The 17,296-nt window shown below is 43.4% G+C and overlaps 1 protein-coding gene across 1 annotated transcript; it reads right to left on the bottom strand.

The window, feature by feature from the left end:
• Positions 1-1,844: 1,844 nt before the first annotated feature.
• On the bottom strand, positions 1,845-17,218 carry MTFR2 (mitochondrial fission regulator 2). Its single transcript, XM_083176636.1, has 8 exons — positions 16,892-17,218; positions 12,778-12,876; positions 11,659-11,763; positions 9,613-9,740; positions 9,276-9,505; positions 8,613-8,934; positions 3,937-4,117; positions 1,845-3,281 (listed from the first exon to the last, which is right to left on the bottom strand). The coding sequence occupies exons 1-8, from the start codon at positions 16,952-16,954 to the stop codon at positions 3,189-3,191; spliced, it is 1,221 nt and encodes a 406-aa protein (XP_083032762.1). The 5' UTR covers positions 16,955-17,218; the 3' UTR covers positions 1,845-3,188.
• Positions 17,219-17,296: the final 78 nt, after the last annotated feature.

Raw genomic sequence — 17,296 nt, 5'->3', positions numbered from 1 at the left:
TGAATGTGTGAATTGTATTACATGCTATTTAAAACAGTTTTCACCTGCAATGTGAAAGGGGTTTAGTGGCTCAGACCCGTTTTAAATACTGGATCTTAAACATTTAGGCAATGTGAAAGCAGTATAATCTCTGTCTTCACAGCTCCCTCGCTCCATATCCAGATAGTTCGCAACCAATTATTTTACTTTAACTTTCTGTTAAGGGATAATTTGGTCCGTTGAGTGATCTCTAGTGGTCAGTCTCGGTACTTCACCTCAGAAATGATACATAGGTAGATAAAACCCATCAGTGTGGCTCGCACTCACGCCAAAAGGAGATAACAGTGCTAGGGTAGCTAACCAGATCTGAGCTACAGTAGGTTAATATTCCTTGACAAAGATCCCTCTGTGGATTGAAACGCGTTGGCAGGTGGACGTGGTCCTTTCTACCACCTAACCTTTTGCTGGGACGGAGATGTAGAATCTCCCTGCAAACCCAGTTTGGACAGAGCTGCAAGAACCTCTCCGTAAACCAACCTGTGACATTCACCGGAAATTTGTCCATGTGAGTTCTCTTTTTCTAATATTTTTTAATATACTTTATTTTTGAATAAATCTCTGTATTTTAAAAATCGGTACCATTTTTTAACATCTAACCCAAAGCGCCTGAGCTTTAGTGTTCTCCAATCCCCGCTTTGTTTAATATTCCAGACATAGCATAAATCAGCGGTTCTCAAACTGTGGGTCCTGACCCCAAAGTGGGTCCCGACCTGCTCAGCATGGGGTCGCAACTCCATATTGCTGACCATCAGACTTTACTAATCTCAGTCAGTGATTCTAGGAGTTGGAAAAATCTGTTGAATTGTCTGCTATTTTAGACGCCTCACATCATTTTGTGCCTCCACAATGCTGCCATGTATGTGCTGTCTGCTGACTACACATGTGACGTAATGGCCTTCTACAGTAACCTGCTGGGGTCCTGTTAATTAATTTATTGTCTGAAGGGGTCCCAGAGCAAATAGTTTGAGGACCTCTGGCATAAATGAATTAAGAATGGAAGCACTCACCAGTCTTACTTGTATTAAATTGGGTAACAACGATTTTGTTACTACCAGATTAAAACACATATGTACAGCTAAAAGTGGCGATTGGACCCCTTCTTGAGATAATAATGAAAAAAAAATTATATATATCACACATATACATGCGCTCGAAGCAAAAGCTTTGAAAGCTAGTCTGCTACCTTCTGTATGTGCATGTGTGAGAAAGCTGTAGTTTCACTCGCTGCCAGCATATGTCAGTGTTTCGGAGACTCACGGACACTAGAAATTATATATATATATATATATATATATATATATATATATATATTTAGTGTGTACACACGAAGTGAATTGGAAAACTATTCAATGTCTTTAACAATTTCCCCTGAACTCCAGCACAAACTATTTGGTATCAAATGATTGAGCATATGATTACACATAAACAACTTTAACGTTGGTGGAGGAGAGTGGGAGCCAGTCAGTCAATCAGCTTTACCAAATCGTTCATCGTGCATACACATGAAATGATTAGTACAAATTGCTAAAGATTGGTGTATGATCTTTCTGCATGCAGGAAAGCTCACAGACCTACACCAACGACCAGCGGGTACGCGCGTCGGCATCTATATTGCTCATACACATGGAACGATTTGAGCGATTGGTTGTGTCAGTCGAGAATGCCCAGGTCTTTCACTAAATTGCTCCGTGTATATGCACCTATAGAGATAGATTCTTTTTGTATTTTACAAGTGACCAGCACTCCATAATAGCAACACAATAGTATTGCCCTCCCAGTATAGTAGAACGCCTTGTGTACAGTGCATCTGTGGGCCAAATGTGTCAAGCTTCAAAAAGTGATAAAATCAGCTCCTACCTGGTATTTTTCAAACCCAGTCTGTAAGAAGGCAGGAAGGAGCTGATTGGCTGGTTGTTTATCACTCTCCATGCAACCCAGTTACAATGCTTTAACTAGATTGTCTGTTGTTAGTCATTATGCTGCTGGCAAGGGATGCAGTTACAATCCCGGCGTTCAAAATCCCGACACTGTCTCCCTCTGTGGGTGTCCACGACACCCATAGAGGGAGAATAAATAGTGTGCCGAGCGTAGCGAGGAAACGGGCCCGCTGCGTGGCGAGTGCAGTGAGCCCGCAAGGGGGGACGATCAAAATCCCCCCCTTGTCGGGATTTCGTCAGTCAGGATTTTGTATCAATCCCGCTGGCAATGTGACTGTTGTTCCAGTAACTACCTCCCAGATCAGCTGGTTTGAGCTATGTCAATCACATATATGAAATTATGGCCCAGATATATCAAAGCTTGGGTAGAGATAAAGTGGACAGAGCTAAAGCACAAACCTATCAGCTCTTGTCTGTCACTTTACAGGCTGTGTTTGAAAGATAACAGGAGCTGAATGATTGTCTCTCTCTCTCTCTTTCCAAGCTTTGCTAAACCTAGCTCTAAGTTTTGGGTCGACTTTAAACAGCAAACCAAATGATATAGAATTGTGGCGGGCTAATTGTCAGAAGAACAAAATAATCTATGCCCTCAGCGCTGATCTTCTTCAACAACGGCCCTTTATTTCCTACCTGTAAAATATGGCATTGGCTGTCTATCCTACAGGGGAAAAACCACTGCACTTGAACCAAGCTGCAGCAAACTCAAGGTCAGAGCAAATAGCATACGTTACCTTCTCGATTCATAAACAAACAGGTCAAATGCTGGGTATAATTGACCTTTAGAAGTGTTCACATACCAAATGACTAGCAACTCACTGTATAAAAGCAATGCAATATTCCTGTATGTACTCAAACTGCTTGAATGTGGAAAATGTTAATACTAGCAGTGGAATAGGCCTCCTCACCCCCATGCTATCAACTGCCTATTAAAAGGAATGTGGAATAGTGCACGACTCCCAGTCTGAACACGACAACACAGTAGCAAATATAAATCTGCAAAGTTTATCTCCAGCCACCTTGCAGCACTTCAAAGTTCTGGCTTAAAATAAAGAAATGCTATTACAGTAAAACAGACTTAAAATGATGATATCCTAGTAATGAGTAAAATATAAAAATAAAACCTTTAAGTGCAGCCCCAGGGTTGAAACACTGGGGCTACAGGCAGCATTGGACAGATTCTCAATGGTTTACAAGTCTCAAGAAGAACACAATTTACACATGGGCTCCGGATCTTAACGGCACTTGCTTATTTGACATTTCTTTCTGCGTTCTCTTTCCAACAGGCTTCAGCAGGTGGCGACCAAACTACAGATGAAGAGTATTTGACAGAGTTAGCTGTAAATGTGCCATGCATTCAACACGAAAACTAAACCATTATTCTACTGGGTATGGGTCACTGGGTCGACCAATATTAGGTCAGATGCATTGGGTCGACCGATAAAGGTGGACATGGCTTAGGTCGCCACATGAAATAGATGGAAGGTCGACATGGATGGAAGGTTGACAATGGCTAGGTTGACAGTCAAAAGGTCGACGTGGGTTTTTCACTCTTTTTATCCCAAAGGTCGAAATGGACACCGTCAAAGTGTGCCATGTTCGCTCGCCATGCTTTGCGCTACGCTTGGCACGCAATTATATTCTCCCTCCACAGCCTAGTGGATGGTAGGGCATGAAATGCCACCTTTCGGCAGAACAATAAATAAAAAATAATGAAAGTGTAAACCATGTCGACATTTTGACTGTCAACCTAGTCATTGCTGACTGAACGATTGTGCAGGCCTTCCATCCACGTTGACCTAAGCCGTGTAGACCTTCAGTGGTTGACCTTTGCTGTGTCGATCTAACGGCCGAATACCATTCTATTCTACCTCCTGTTCCTCCCCACCTCCAATTGTTATTTTAACACAATTTACAAATAAGCTATTGTATAGTTAATAGTTTCTGTAATGATGTACTGTACCATTGGCGTTTCGGGACTGGAGAATGGAGATTCCTCGCGAGATCTATTCTCTTTATCGAAGGAGTCGTCATTGTGTCTGTGTGCAAACTTCTGCTTTAAGGCATGTGCTATAATAGCGGCAGGGTCATTGAGAGAACGCCTCTTCTTGTATTTGCTGGTTAATGGTGTACCCCCTGGAGACCTAAAAGGGACGAAAAAATATATAGCAACATAAAACAGTCTCACTGTATAATGCCACTTTGTTTAATAGTTTCTAAAATTGTTAATGGTCCGTTCTACGCAGCAAAGGGTAGGGGCATGGGTGTGCTTTATCCCTAGGTCAATGGTTCCCAAACTGTGTGCCGTGGCTCCCTGGGGTGCCTCGAGACACTTGCAGGGGTGCCATGGGTTGGTGGTCCAGGACCAATTCAAATTATTTATGGATAAAACCAGTGCTGGTGGCTGCCAATCATAAAATAAAATCATAAAATGTACAATCAGAAGCAAATCCTGCCTTTTATCACATAACTGAACCTAAGAAGTACATACAAACACAATCTACTTAATTTTATATATATTTTTGGGGGCCTAGGGGTGCCGTGGACAAATTCTGATACTCTAGGGTGCCGTGATTCGAAAATGATTGGGAACCCCTGCCCTAGGTAATTACACTTCCATGTTCTGTTTGCCTATGCATAGTGGGTGGGGTAAGCACAAATACACTAGAATTGTCTGTTCATACAGCTTAAGTCAGAAGAGAGAGATAAAACACCATACATGAATTACATATAGCAGGCATGTCCAAACTATGGCCCTCCAGCTCTTGTGAAACTACAAGTCCCATCATGCCTTGCCACAGTTTTGCTATTAGGGAATGCTAAAACTATGGCAAGGCATGCTGGGATGTGTAGTTTCCCAACAGCTGGAGGGTCACAGTTTGGACATGCCTGACATATAGGCAAATGGAGACAAGTTCAGCTACCGTATCCACAGGATTGGTAGCTCAGAGGCATACTGTAACTGCTTAGAAGGAAGAGTTACACATGATGTCCACAGACTTTTACAGTGATCAGCTGAATAAACCTAATATAAACTTACTACCAATCTCTCATCTCTTCTCATGCCACCAACCCTAAGAGACTTTTTAACACCTTTAAGTCTCTTCTGTACACTCCCCCTCCTCCCCCACCGGCTACAATCAGTGCACAAGAACTTGCCTCCTACTTTAAGGACAAGATTGATAACATCTGAGATGAAATGGTATGCTCCACAACCTCTAACCCGCTTTCTTCCACACCTGAACCCTCTGGCACTTTCTCTTCATTTGAGCTATCGTCCTATCTCTCAGCTCCCATGCCTCTCCAAGCTACTAGAGAGGCTTGTCTACTCTCGCCTCACAAACTTTCTTAACTCTAACACCCTATTAGACCCGCTTCAGTCAGGCTTTCGCTCTCATGACTCCACTGAGACAGCACTGACTAAAGTGGTGAATGATCTGGTAACTGCTAAGTCTAAAGGCCACTACTCACTGCTTATTCTTCTAGATCTTTCTGCTGCGTTTGACACTGTGGATCACACTCTCCTCTTACAAACACTACACTCCCTAGGTCTTAATGATACAGCCATTTCCTGGTTCACATCTTACCTATCTGATCGCTCTTTCACTGTTCGCTTCTCTGACTCTACTTCCTCTTCACTACCCCCGACAGTCGGAGTTCCGCAAGGCTCAGTCTTAGGTCCTCTGCTTTTCTCAATCTATACCTCCTCGCTTGGCAAACTAATCAGCTCTTTCGTATTTCAGTATCACTTATATGCAGATGATACTCAAATCTATCTATCAACCCCAGAGTTGTCACCAGCGGTTTTGGGCCGAGTCTCTGAATGTCTCTCTGCCATCTCATTTTGGATGTCTTCTCGCCAACTCAAACTCAATATTTCCAAAACAGAATTACTTATATTCCCGCCAACTAAGAAAAGTTACCATCCCGATATCTCCATCACTGTTGACAACTCGACAATCTACCCTACCCCACAAGCTTGTTGCTTAGGAGTCATCCTCGACTTGACTTGTCATTTCTTCCCCACATTCAATCTGTCTCCAAATCATGTTACATGCATCTAAAAAACATATCCAGAATACGACCGTATCTCACACAAGACACTACTAAATCTCTTATCCATGCACTCATTATATCCTGCATTGATTATTGCAATGGTCTCCTAACTGGTCTTCCCAAGAACATACTCTCACCACTACAATCCATTTTAAATGCTGCTGCTAGGCTGATCTTCCTTGCAAGACGCTCATCATCTGCTGATCCGCTCTGCCAGTCCCTCCATTGGTTGCCTGTATCTTACCGTATTCAATATAAAACACTTCTACTCGTATATAAAGCTATTAACCATACTGCACCAGCATATATCTCTACTTATCACAAAATATGTATTATATAGCTTCCCTTCTGGACTTGTAACTTGGTGGGACTGCTTTGCTATTACTGGTGCCTGTCCTTGTGTTTCCCCCCTATATCCCTATAGATTGTAAGCTTGCAGCAGGGCTCTCCTACCTCCAAGTCTGTCTGTTATTACCCAGTTTGTTTTATCACTGTCTACTATTGTAAAGTGCAACGGAATCTGCTGCGCTATATAAGAAACTGTAAATAAATAAATACATACACACATACAAGTCTGGATAACAGGCCACCCCCCTAAGAATCAGAGGGCAGACATAGAACATACACACAGTGGCCTTTATTCAGATCTGATCGTAGTACAAATTTGTTTGGAAAATGGGCAAAACCATGTGCACTGCAGGTGGGGCAGATGTAACATGTGCAGAGAGTAAGATTTGTGTGAGTTATTTTGTTTTTGTGCAGGGTAAATACTTCCTGCATTATTTTTACACCGCAATTTAGATTTCAGATTCAACACACTTCACCCAAATTTAACTCTCTCTGCATAGGTTACATCTGCCCCACCTGCAGTGCACATGGTTTTGCCCATTTTACAAACAAATTTGTACTGCAATTGGATCTGTGTGTGTCGTCCCCCACCCCCCCCCAGAATTGGAGAACATTTTCTCCTTTATCCAATGGTGTACATCCTAAAGCGGTCCCTAAGGAAGGGGTGCTTTATGTTTAAGGTCCCAGATTCTTGAAACTGGCACACCTGTTCAATAGAGCGCCTTATCATCAGCACCCATAAACACTGAATAGAAGTAGGCTTGGAAGGTGCAGTGCCAAATGAATGGAGCCCTATGCAAGTACAGATCATGTTTAAACACTGGAGCTGCAGGGGATATCCCGTTCTAGACCTCTGCCGCCACACTGTTTTGCACTAAACTCTCACCCCTTAACGTATAAAGGAAGACATCCATGAAGAAACCTATTCCAGAAAATGGCCACTGCTGCTGCAGAGGAGACTCAGTTGGGATGCGGTCATTCAGTCGACAGTCAATACGTCAACCACTATAGGACGACAGTCAAAAGGCAGACATGTGAGAAAAGGTTGACTTACATTAGGTCAACATGTGTTTTTCATAATTTATTTTTTTAAACCAACTTGTTTACCACCTCAGTGGGCAACAAGGGAGACTAAAATAGTGTGCAAAGTACCATGTGGGGGGACGCGGTACACTTACAGTATATTATGTCCATGTCGACAAACACATAGAGAAAAAAGTTAAAAACCGCAGTCTACCTTTTTTCATGTTGACCTTTTGCCCAAGTCAACATTTTTATGTGTCAACCTTTTCACTGTTGACCTAGATACTGTCAACCTAAAAACCCGCACCCACTCAGTTTGAGCTGTTGCTGGAAATTGCTGCTGTCACTTATGCTGGGCTTAGTGTCGGATGCTTCCACTGTCACAGTTCTGGGAAGCTTCCTCCTCTCCCCTGAACATGTTAAACACTGTAATCTAGAAGAACGCCCAATGAAGTCTCCAAGAGTAATCCAGGGCCACCATTATATGCCCAGTCACTTCAGGTGCGCACACTCCTGGTATAACAGTGTAGCTAGGGGAAATAGGCAACTTCTATCATACTACCTTTAGAAAAGGGTCTACGAAGCATGGTATGGCCTCCCCCCTTGATGGTGGAAGGAACCACAAAGCCCAGACATGCACCTGTGGCAGGAGGTAGAGGGTGCCTCCGGAGATCTCCTTCAATGCAGGCAGACCCCTGTAGCCAAAAGTGTGCCCAGGCTGGGTTCCAGAAACTAAGAGGTGATGATGCCCATAGCAACCAAGTATAGTCTGTCATTTTCTAGGATGCAATAGACAGCAACCAATCAGATTGGTATATATATATTTTTGTTAAATTTGCCCTGAGTAAGCATTAGCTGAACGTAAAAACCCACATTAAAATAATAACTGGTAGGTTCCCATGAGTACCTTAGGAACACAGAGCTCTCCAGGCTGCTGGGGTATGGAGTGGGAAGGGCCCATAAAGTGACATAAGCTTACTGGGTAGTACTTTCTCCAAGCTTTGATAAGTAATGAAGTGCCAGGCTCTTCTATCACTGCCGACACCACAGTCACCCCCATTTTATGATGGATAAACATACAATAATGCAACAGGCATTGTTGAGTTAAAGATACTACAGATAAAGATATGCTGTATAAATGGATACAGTAGAATGGACCCATAAGTGGTCCAGCCTGCCAAATTCGGTCAGACAGCAGAAACACCATCTCACCTTTCAACAGCCCGAAGTCTGACAGAGTTCATGTTTTTTAAAACATCCAACATACTTGGAAGATTGGTTACACTGTCTTTCTCTGCCTTTTCCTGTTGTAGTGGGCTCTTCCTTTGAGATGCTTTACGTTCTTTAATTAGGTCAAGTGCAGATTTTGCAGAGTTAAGTTTTTTAGCTGTAACTGGAAGTGGTGGTGGAGGAGGCGGAGGTGGCGGGGCAGGTGTTACAGGCTGTATGAACTGCAGAGAAAGGGGTGTAGAAGCTAAAGATGGTGGTGGAAAACCATTGCCGGGACTGCCAAATGAGCAAATCGTTTCTGAACCTGGACAGAGAAAGAGAAACAAAGTGAATTCTGGTAACTGAAGCTTGCGCATTAATCAAACTGAAGTATTTAAGACATGAATGACCCCTTTCACAAATGCATCAAAATCCTGGGCTTTTGCACGAGAACATGCATTAACCTAAGAATTCTGGATGTGTTAAGGTTTGGGATGGGGCCCAGAAATATGCCAGCTTGCTAGGCCTGGCAATTTCCAGGATCTGATGTCTGAAAGGGTTATAAAGAACCAAATACAAATATTACAGCATATGTTACTGAAGAACCTTATTTCAGTGTATTAAAAATACATTTTATCATCAGGTTTATTTGCAAGAGTTACGTACAAGATTGTAGGGTTTTTGATTCTTGAATGGCAACAATTGCAGCAATCTGTGCTCGCAGCTGCACAAGCTCATCTTCCAAAGCTGCGATCTTCTGAATTGCATGTTCACTAGAAGCAAAGTCACCGTTTTCATGGATTTTGCTGAATGGAGTTAGCATACATCCTGGATTGTTTTCACCATGTCCTGTTAACATATCGCTTCCCACTGACTTGTCTGGTGGAATTGCGTGTCTGATGAAAGAGACCATCATTATTATGTACATTGCCATAAATCACCTACAATTTAAAAAAAAACACACACACACACACACACACACACACACACACACACACATTACCTAAATCTTGAGTAAGCTATAGCTGCCTCATCATCAAACAGACACGGAGCATCTCCCAGAGAGGGAATATCTGGCCTGCAGACTGCTCCATATACTTTAGGATTGGGGACTCCAGAATCTAAGACCTGCTTCAGGGAAAAAATAAAAAAAAAATGTTACATGACAATGCAGGGCATTGTACAACCACAAAATTGCGTTGCATCGCATGCCATGCCATATGATCGCATGCGATGCGACCCGATTTTTTAATTGTACAGGCACCCAGACCCGATTTTACATTGTACACCCACCCTGATGGGTAATGACAATGTTAAATGCCCCCCCATTGTTAACGCTACCCCACTATCAACGCCAACCCGAAGCGTAGAGAGTGCAGCGAGCCCGCGAGGGGCGGCGGTACGCGTCCGACCTTTTCATACCCCCACTATCCACGTCAGCGTGGAGTTGAATTTATATAGTGTGGCGAGCGCAGCGAGCCCCGTGAGGGGACGCGTAATACTTGTGAAGTAATGCGCGTCCGCTCACCACACTTCGGGCTTGGTGGCTCGCTGCACTATATAAAATCAACTCCACGCCGACGTGGATAGTGGGGGTATGAAAAGGTCAGAGGACGCGTACCGCCGCCCCTCCCGGGCTCGCCACGCTTCGGGTTGCCGTTGATAGTGGGGTGGCGTTAACAATGGGGGGGCATTTAACACTGTCATTACCCATCAGGGTGGGGATACAATTAAAAATCGGGTCTGGGTGGGCATTTAACATTGAAATTGCGTTGCATCGCATGCCATTATAATGACATTCGATGCGATATTAACACTCATCCCGGGAAAAGCCTCAAATCGGGTCCATCGCATACCTTAATTAGTGGTATGCGATGCGACGCGACGGGCGACGTGATAATACACAAGTACCCAGAAATCCTTTCCCCGTCTTTAAGAGATGAAAAGTGGTTTGAACAGCGGGAACATAGCAAATAGGGTAGACAGGAAAAGCACTGGGATAGCTGCTTCTAGCATGCAAGTGGACAAGATCTGCAATATCAACAGTGATAAGACAAACTGGGTAATCACAGATTAACAGAGGTATCAAGGTCCTGTTTTGCAAGGGAAATAGGATACACAAGGATAGGCATTATCTATAGCAGTGATGGCTAACCTTGACACTCCAGCTGTTGTTGAACTACACATAACAGCATGCCCTGCATCAGTTTCAGTATAGCCAAATAGTAAAACTTAAGCAGGGTATGCTGGGATGTGTAGTTAAACAACAGCTGGAGTGTCAAGGTTAGCCGCCACTGATCTATAGCCTAGTAGTCCCACCAGAATACAAAGAACAGTCCTGATGGGATGTAATTAGAAGGAAAGCTTTTGAACTTCAGCTTTGTTACTTCTCATTCTGCTACTGAGATCAGAAGCTCCTCCCACATACATAAAAAACATTATCTTGATTGCATCAGTCCCAGGGTATGGGTCATCCCAATTTAGGCCGGCATGCATTGGGTCGACCACTGAAATAGGTCGACAGGGTTGGAAGGTTGTCACAAGCATTAAGTCTACATGAGTTTTTAGCTTTTTTGTCCCGAATGTCGACAAGGATACCATCAAAGTGTACCGCTGCGCTCGCCATGCTTCGGGCCTGGTGCCTCGCTGCTCTCTGCACACTATTTTATTCTGCCACCACGCCCTAGTGGATGGTAGGGCATGAAATACCGCCTGTCGGCACATGTCTCAAAAAGAAGTGAAAAACTCATGTCAATCTTCTGACTGTCGACGTATCCCCATCCCAGACAGGTTAAAAAGTAGAATATTGCCTGAGTGAAACATCCATCACTCTGCCACTGTTTAATTCTGTCTGGGTGTCACTAAATCACTGCCTGCTTTGAGAAGCATTTCCTTCCTACTATGGCCTCCAGCTGCAATTGTTATATTCTGCTTCATCTATGCTACACTGTAATAACTCATGACACATGGTGGCTTTCCTTCATGTTAAAATCAGATCTGCATGATCCTTATAGTAAGTTTTCAAATAGGTTATTTAAATAGTACAAACCTGGAAATGGGGTCTTTGGCAGGGCTCCAACGGTAACAAAGTTCCAATTATTCGAACCAAACTACGGGACCAACCATAGTCTTTGCGTTCGTACACTTGCAGGAACTATGGAAGGATACAATTACTTTAGAAATTAATTCAATTAACTCAAACAACACAGAAGAAAAAGAAAAAGAAAAAAAAGAGTCTCAAGGTGAACTTAAGTTGAGCATGCAAGCATGTATATATCCATGGCACAAGAGCAAGTGTGACCTTCGGACCTTTTCCAAATGAAAAAATGAAAAGTGGTGCCCATAGCACCAAAGGGATACTAGCTATCATTTGTTCATTGCATCCTAAACCATGATATATAGAAGGTAATTGGTGGCTGTTTTAGAAGCTTTTGTAAATCTATGCCCAGGCATTTGAGCAGCAGGTCTATGGCTATCTTGACTAAATAAGGCATATACAGTTGTTTTCCTTTCATGTGAGACTTTTCTACCTTAGAAATAGAACATTGGGTACTTATGTAGTATCTGGGCTGCCGATTTCTAAATCGGGTCGGATCGGGAGATCGCATCGCATCGCATGCGACCATGCGATTCGATGCGATGCGATGCGATGCGATGACCCGATTTTTCCATAGGAATCAATGTTAAAATGGACTGAGTCCATTTTAACATGGAATTCAATGGGAAAAATGGGTCCTTTTCATACCCCTACTATCCAAGTGGGCATGGAGTTGGATATAAACCTGTGGCGAGCGTAGCGAGCCACCGAGCCCGAAGCGTGGCGAGCGAAGCGAGCCCCGCGAGGGGACGAATACCGTCCCCTCGCGGGGCTCGCTTCGCTCGCCACGCTTCGGGCTCGGTGGCTCGCTACGCTCGCCACAGGTTTATATCCAACTCCATGCCCACTTGGATAGTAGGGGTATGAAAAGGACCCATTTTTCCATAGGAATCATTTTAACATTGATTCCTATGGAAAAATCGGGTCATCGCATCCGATATCGGATGCGATATCGGATGCGATGCGATGCGATATCGCATCGCATCGCATCTGATTGTATGCCTTAACTTAAGGCATACAATCAAAAAATCGGCAGCCCAGTTACTACATAAGTACCGAACATTGTTTTACCTGGATATCTGCTCTTCGAAATAATACCGCGGGAAGATGATTTCCTAAAGTACGCAGGAATCTACGTCGGTGAACATAACTTTCCCATATTGGCACAAGCTAGTGAAAGAACAAAAAACTCATATTATATCCAAACATGTGCTAACAATGAATATATGCAAGAGCTCCGTGTGACATAGGGTGACTTTTTTTTATTAAATAGCATAACTTTTGCCATACAGTGTGAATAGAACACATAAGCACCTACTCTCGATTAAAATGATATGCGGTATGTCTATATTCAGTGTATGACTGCCGCTGTACCTGCATAAGAAATGGAACATTAGTGTTTTCTTGAAAACATTACAACTTGGCCTTTCATATGCAAATACATCTGCAGTCAAACACTGAATACAGACATCATGCCACATATTTTAATTATCAGAAGCTGCTTGTGCATCATGTTCGCTCAGTTATGCATACATGGAGTTCAAATTTTGCAACAGGTCATTGAAACGGTTCAGTCCTGGTGCGACCCTGCATTTTGGTCTGTTCGCATCCCCTCAGCGAACCAGCAATATTGCCGGCTCGCTGAAATCATCCAGAGGCGCGGCAGAGCGTCATCGTAGCAAAGGAGGAGGCAGAGCTTAGAGCTGGTGCTGCTCCGAGCATTGGTGTGAACAGAAAACGGGTCGTCCGACCAGATTAACGCATTCACACCGCAAGGAAGCGGTAAGAACCCTTATTTTTCACTGGTTCGGGACCCAGTAACCCCTTTCACAAAGCACCAATTACCGGGTCGAACCGGCAAGAAACCGGTAATTAGGTGCGATGTGAAGGGGGTATTAACAACTATGTAATACTATTCGATGGAAAATGGTACAAAACAGATGTGGCGCTACAGTTAAACCATGGAGCAACTAGAAGGGCTGTTTAACACAAAAAGAGACTAGATGTACATGGGCATAAGCGGTAATGTAATTCCTGGGCAATGCATGTATCAGCCAGTTACTGTAGCCCATACATTGAAAGTTTTCTGTCTATGGGTTCCGAAGGAATACTTGTGATGAGGATGGATGCTATGTGTGTCAGGGACTTGAATTGCCCACATAGTGTTTTCTACAATCACAGAGAAACAAGCTAAAGTTTAAAAGGTGGCTCTCTCACACTATGGGGGTTATTCTGTTTGGTATGGTGAAACGTACGTATGGTTCGTCACACCGTACGTTTTCCGTAAGTCCGCCCACAGAATAACCGCACACGGACGGTCACAAACACCGACAATGGGGAGTGGCGTTCACTTGAGCGTACGCCACCGTGTACGGACAGATCTCCCTCTTAGCCACCGATACCTAGCGTACATCAGAGGAGATAACGCCACAGTGCACGGACGGATCTCGGACGTTTTCCCACCGACAACTTCCGTATATCTGAGCGTACACCACATACAAACATGTTCTACTGTTGTTCAAAATATGACTTTAGAGTGTGATAGGCAGATGTTGGGATCCTTTGTTAGAGATATGTGATTGCAATAATGTGCTTGGTGGCATCTTACATACAGAGTGTGCTACCTAAAGTTCATAGCAGATATGAAGGTGCTTAATGTATGTTCTTGGGGAAAAAAATACAGGATTGTGTGCAAAATAATGGCCATGGCCTTAGGACATTGCTCCACCATTGCAAGTAGAAATTGAGCCCAAAAACATCATGGTTGCACTTGATTTTAGACGTGGTTTATGTGTCTTTTTCATAATAAAAAACTGGTATGTTTGTGTTACAGTGAAAAAGTTGACACGTCGACTCCTGTGAATTGAGTGTCCTGCTTTTTAAAGTAGAAAAAAAAACACTTTCTGAATGGGTGTAGATGGTTATAAAATAACTAGCTGGACATATATAACCAGGTCTTAGAATGAATATTACCTAAAATTAAACCAACCTTTACATGTAGAGAAGTGTAGAAAGATATGCTTCCAATGTGTTTGAGGGCTGTGTGTGGCTTGCAGGTAGTGAAATAATCATTTTCACTTAATAGGCTGCAGCATTGCTTATTACATTCAGGTATTTGTGCGACTAGTAATCAGCGTTAATTAACAGACCCAGGCATCGACTCTCATGCGGTATCTCTAGGGGTGGTCTGGAGCAATCTTTGGCGTCCGCCTGTTTTTGGGCCAAAATGCACGGTGCGTTCGCCGATCGAGCGGTTGTGGCACCGTGCATTTTGTGTGCACTCCCCCGTGTACACCCATGTTTACGCCCAGTTTTCCTCATTATTCCGGCCGCTCCCATAAAAACGCCCACATGCCACCCACAATGACCGTGCTCTTGCAGACAGGTTTTTTTTGCACAGAGTGAGCGGTGTGAGGTCGCCGCACATGCGCATTGCAAAAGATACGCATGCGCAGATGTAAAAAAAATCCTGATCCGCCCGTATATGGTCCCACCGTACCAAACAGAATAACCCCCTATGATATACCAGAGCAACTAAACTCATGAGACAGTCATATCTATTCATGAAAAAAGTGGAAAAGATGGCCATGACAACCAATCAGATGCTACTTACAATTTTATAAAATGCACCCGATAAATGTTACTTCAAAGCTTATTGGTTGCCATCAGCAATTTCTACACTATTTTCAATGCTTCGTGAATAATCCCAGTGTATGCAATGTGAATGCATGCCCTTTTCTAGTTGGGAAATAAACAGACTGGCAAAAAAGGAAGATTCCCGGTTGGCTATTGTGTCGGTGACAGACTGATGTGGTTGTGTTAGGGCAGTGGTAGCCAACCCTAGCCCTCGAGAGCTACCAACAGTTCACATTTTCATTAATCACTGACACATTTTAAAAGATACACAGATGGAGCTAATTAGCTCACTTTTGATTCTGTGAGGAGATCTGCAAAACATGCACTGTTGGTAGCTCTCGACGACTAGGGTTGGCTACCCCAGTGTTAGGGGGTAGAGGGTTGACATGTTGGTATGGGTGGTATATATTCAAGGGCGTAACTACCATAGGTACAAGGGGTGCAGCTGCTATGGGGCCCAGAGCTGAAGGAGGTCCATTTTTACTGTCTAAGTCAGTGGTCTTGGAACACTTGCAGGGGTGCCCTGGGCTGGTGGTCCAGGACCATTTTAAATTAATTATGGTTAATTATTTATGTGAAAAACCAGTGTTGATGGCTGCCAATAATAAAATATGTACACACAGAAGCAAATCCTGTCTTCAACACATAACTAACCCTGGGAATCGCATATAAACCCAATCTAATACATTTTTGTGCGGTCTAGGGGTGCCGTGAAAAAATGTTGATACCCTTCGGGTGCCGTGATTCAAAAAAGATTGGGAACCACTGGTCTAAGTAATATGTTTTACATACATTTATCACCATCATTCGCTAAATAGGGGGCCCTTACAAACTTTTGCTATGGGGTCTACGAATATTTAGTTACACCTCTGTATATATTATATATTTAAGCAAGAACACTTAAAAAAAATATTACTAGAACAGAATTTAGCGATGTCATAATATATGTATCCGATTACTTAAATTTATTTGCTTTGAGAAGCAAGTAGAAATCCAGTTACATAGGAAATATTGGGCACATGAGATGCCATTTCCATAAACCTTGAGAAATAGAACCGCAGATAATACATAATTGCCTACATTTAAAAACTAGTTTCAGGGAGATTGTAGTTGGTAGTAAAATTTTGCACAGTGCCTCATTGAGGCTCATGTCATGCTCCCCTTAAGGGGCGTGTCTAGTTCCATATATGGAGAAATTGTGAAAAGAGATTGTGAAGTGGCACCTAGAAGCGTGGGTGTGTCCTGCTACGTCTGACAGGAATCTTTTAAAATGACTAATATCCAAATGTAGATGAGCCCCAAAGCAGTTAGTAAGAGATACTATACTTGTTAAAATGCTTGGAAGTGGTGCTGATGATTCAATCTAAATGTATCTATCTCTCATTCCATGTTTCCCCAAAAACGTACCAGTGTAATGTGGGCTAGGTGAAATGAGGGAGATTGCTAGACTAATGAGGGAGAGGGAGATTGCTGTTATTTCAGGGAGTCTCCTGCAGACTGCAGGAGGGTAGGCAACTATGATATAATATGAAGATCTATCCCCACTTACCCTGTCGGTGGGAATGCCCAGGAAGTCCAACAGCTGCCTAATAACCTCCAGGAGTAAAGACATTTAATACACTCTGAGGGTGACAGACGAAGCTGATTTCTGTCAGACTCCAAACATTCTGCACCCCTTCCCTGGAATACAGCAAACAGTGGAGTAACTGCTGGTCCGAGGCTCTGTGTTATAGATTACACGCACACCCGACCGGAGCAGTACTGTAAAATGGATGTCAACACCCGGTGGCACTGAGCGGGTCCCGGTCCCGGTGTATGTTGTACAGCAGCAGAAGGATTCAGGAACTGTCTTACAGGAAGCGATCTATAGGAACCGACGCCGAGAGCCTCATTCAAACTAGCGCCGCGAGATCAAGCGCTGTACGGTGATTGGAGAGAGCTGCATTGGGCAGGA

Source organism: Crinia signifera, chromosome 3 (genome assembly GCF_055691185.1).
Source record: "Crinia signifera chromosome 3, ASM5569118v1, whole genome shotgun sequence".
Lineage (NCBI taxonomy): Eukaryota > Metazoa > Chordata > Amphibia > Anura > Myobatrachidae > Crinia > Crinia signifera.
This window is presented reverse-complemented; position numbering and strand designations above follow the sequence as displayed.

What these genes read in the sequence shown, in the direction of transcription:
- MTFR2 (XM_083176636.1), bottom strand. Translation starts at nt 16,954, where the DNA reads ATGTCTTTACTCCTGGAGGTTATTAGGCAGCTGTTGGACTTCCTGGGC. An exon ending in ATAGCTTACTCAAGATTTAG is followed by an intron (nt 9,506 to 9,612) that starts GTAATGTGTGTG and finishes CTCTTTCATCAG; the next exon opens with ACACGCAATTCCACCAGACA. An exon ending in AGACTTCGGGCTGTTGAAAG is followed by an intron (nt 4,118 to 8,612) that starts GTGAGATGGTGT and finishes CGTCCCTTTTAG; the next exon opens with GTCTCCAGGGGGTACACCAT.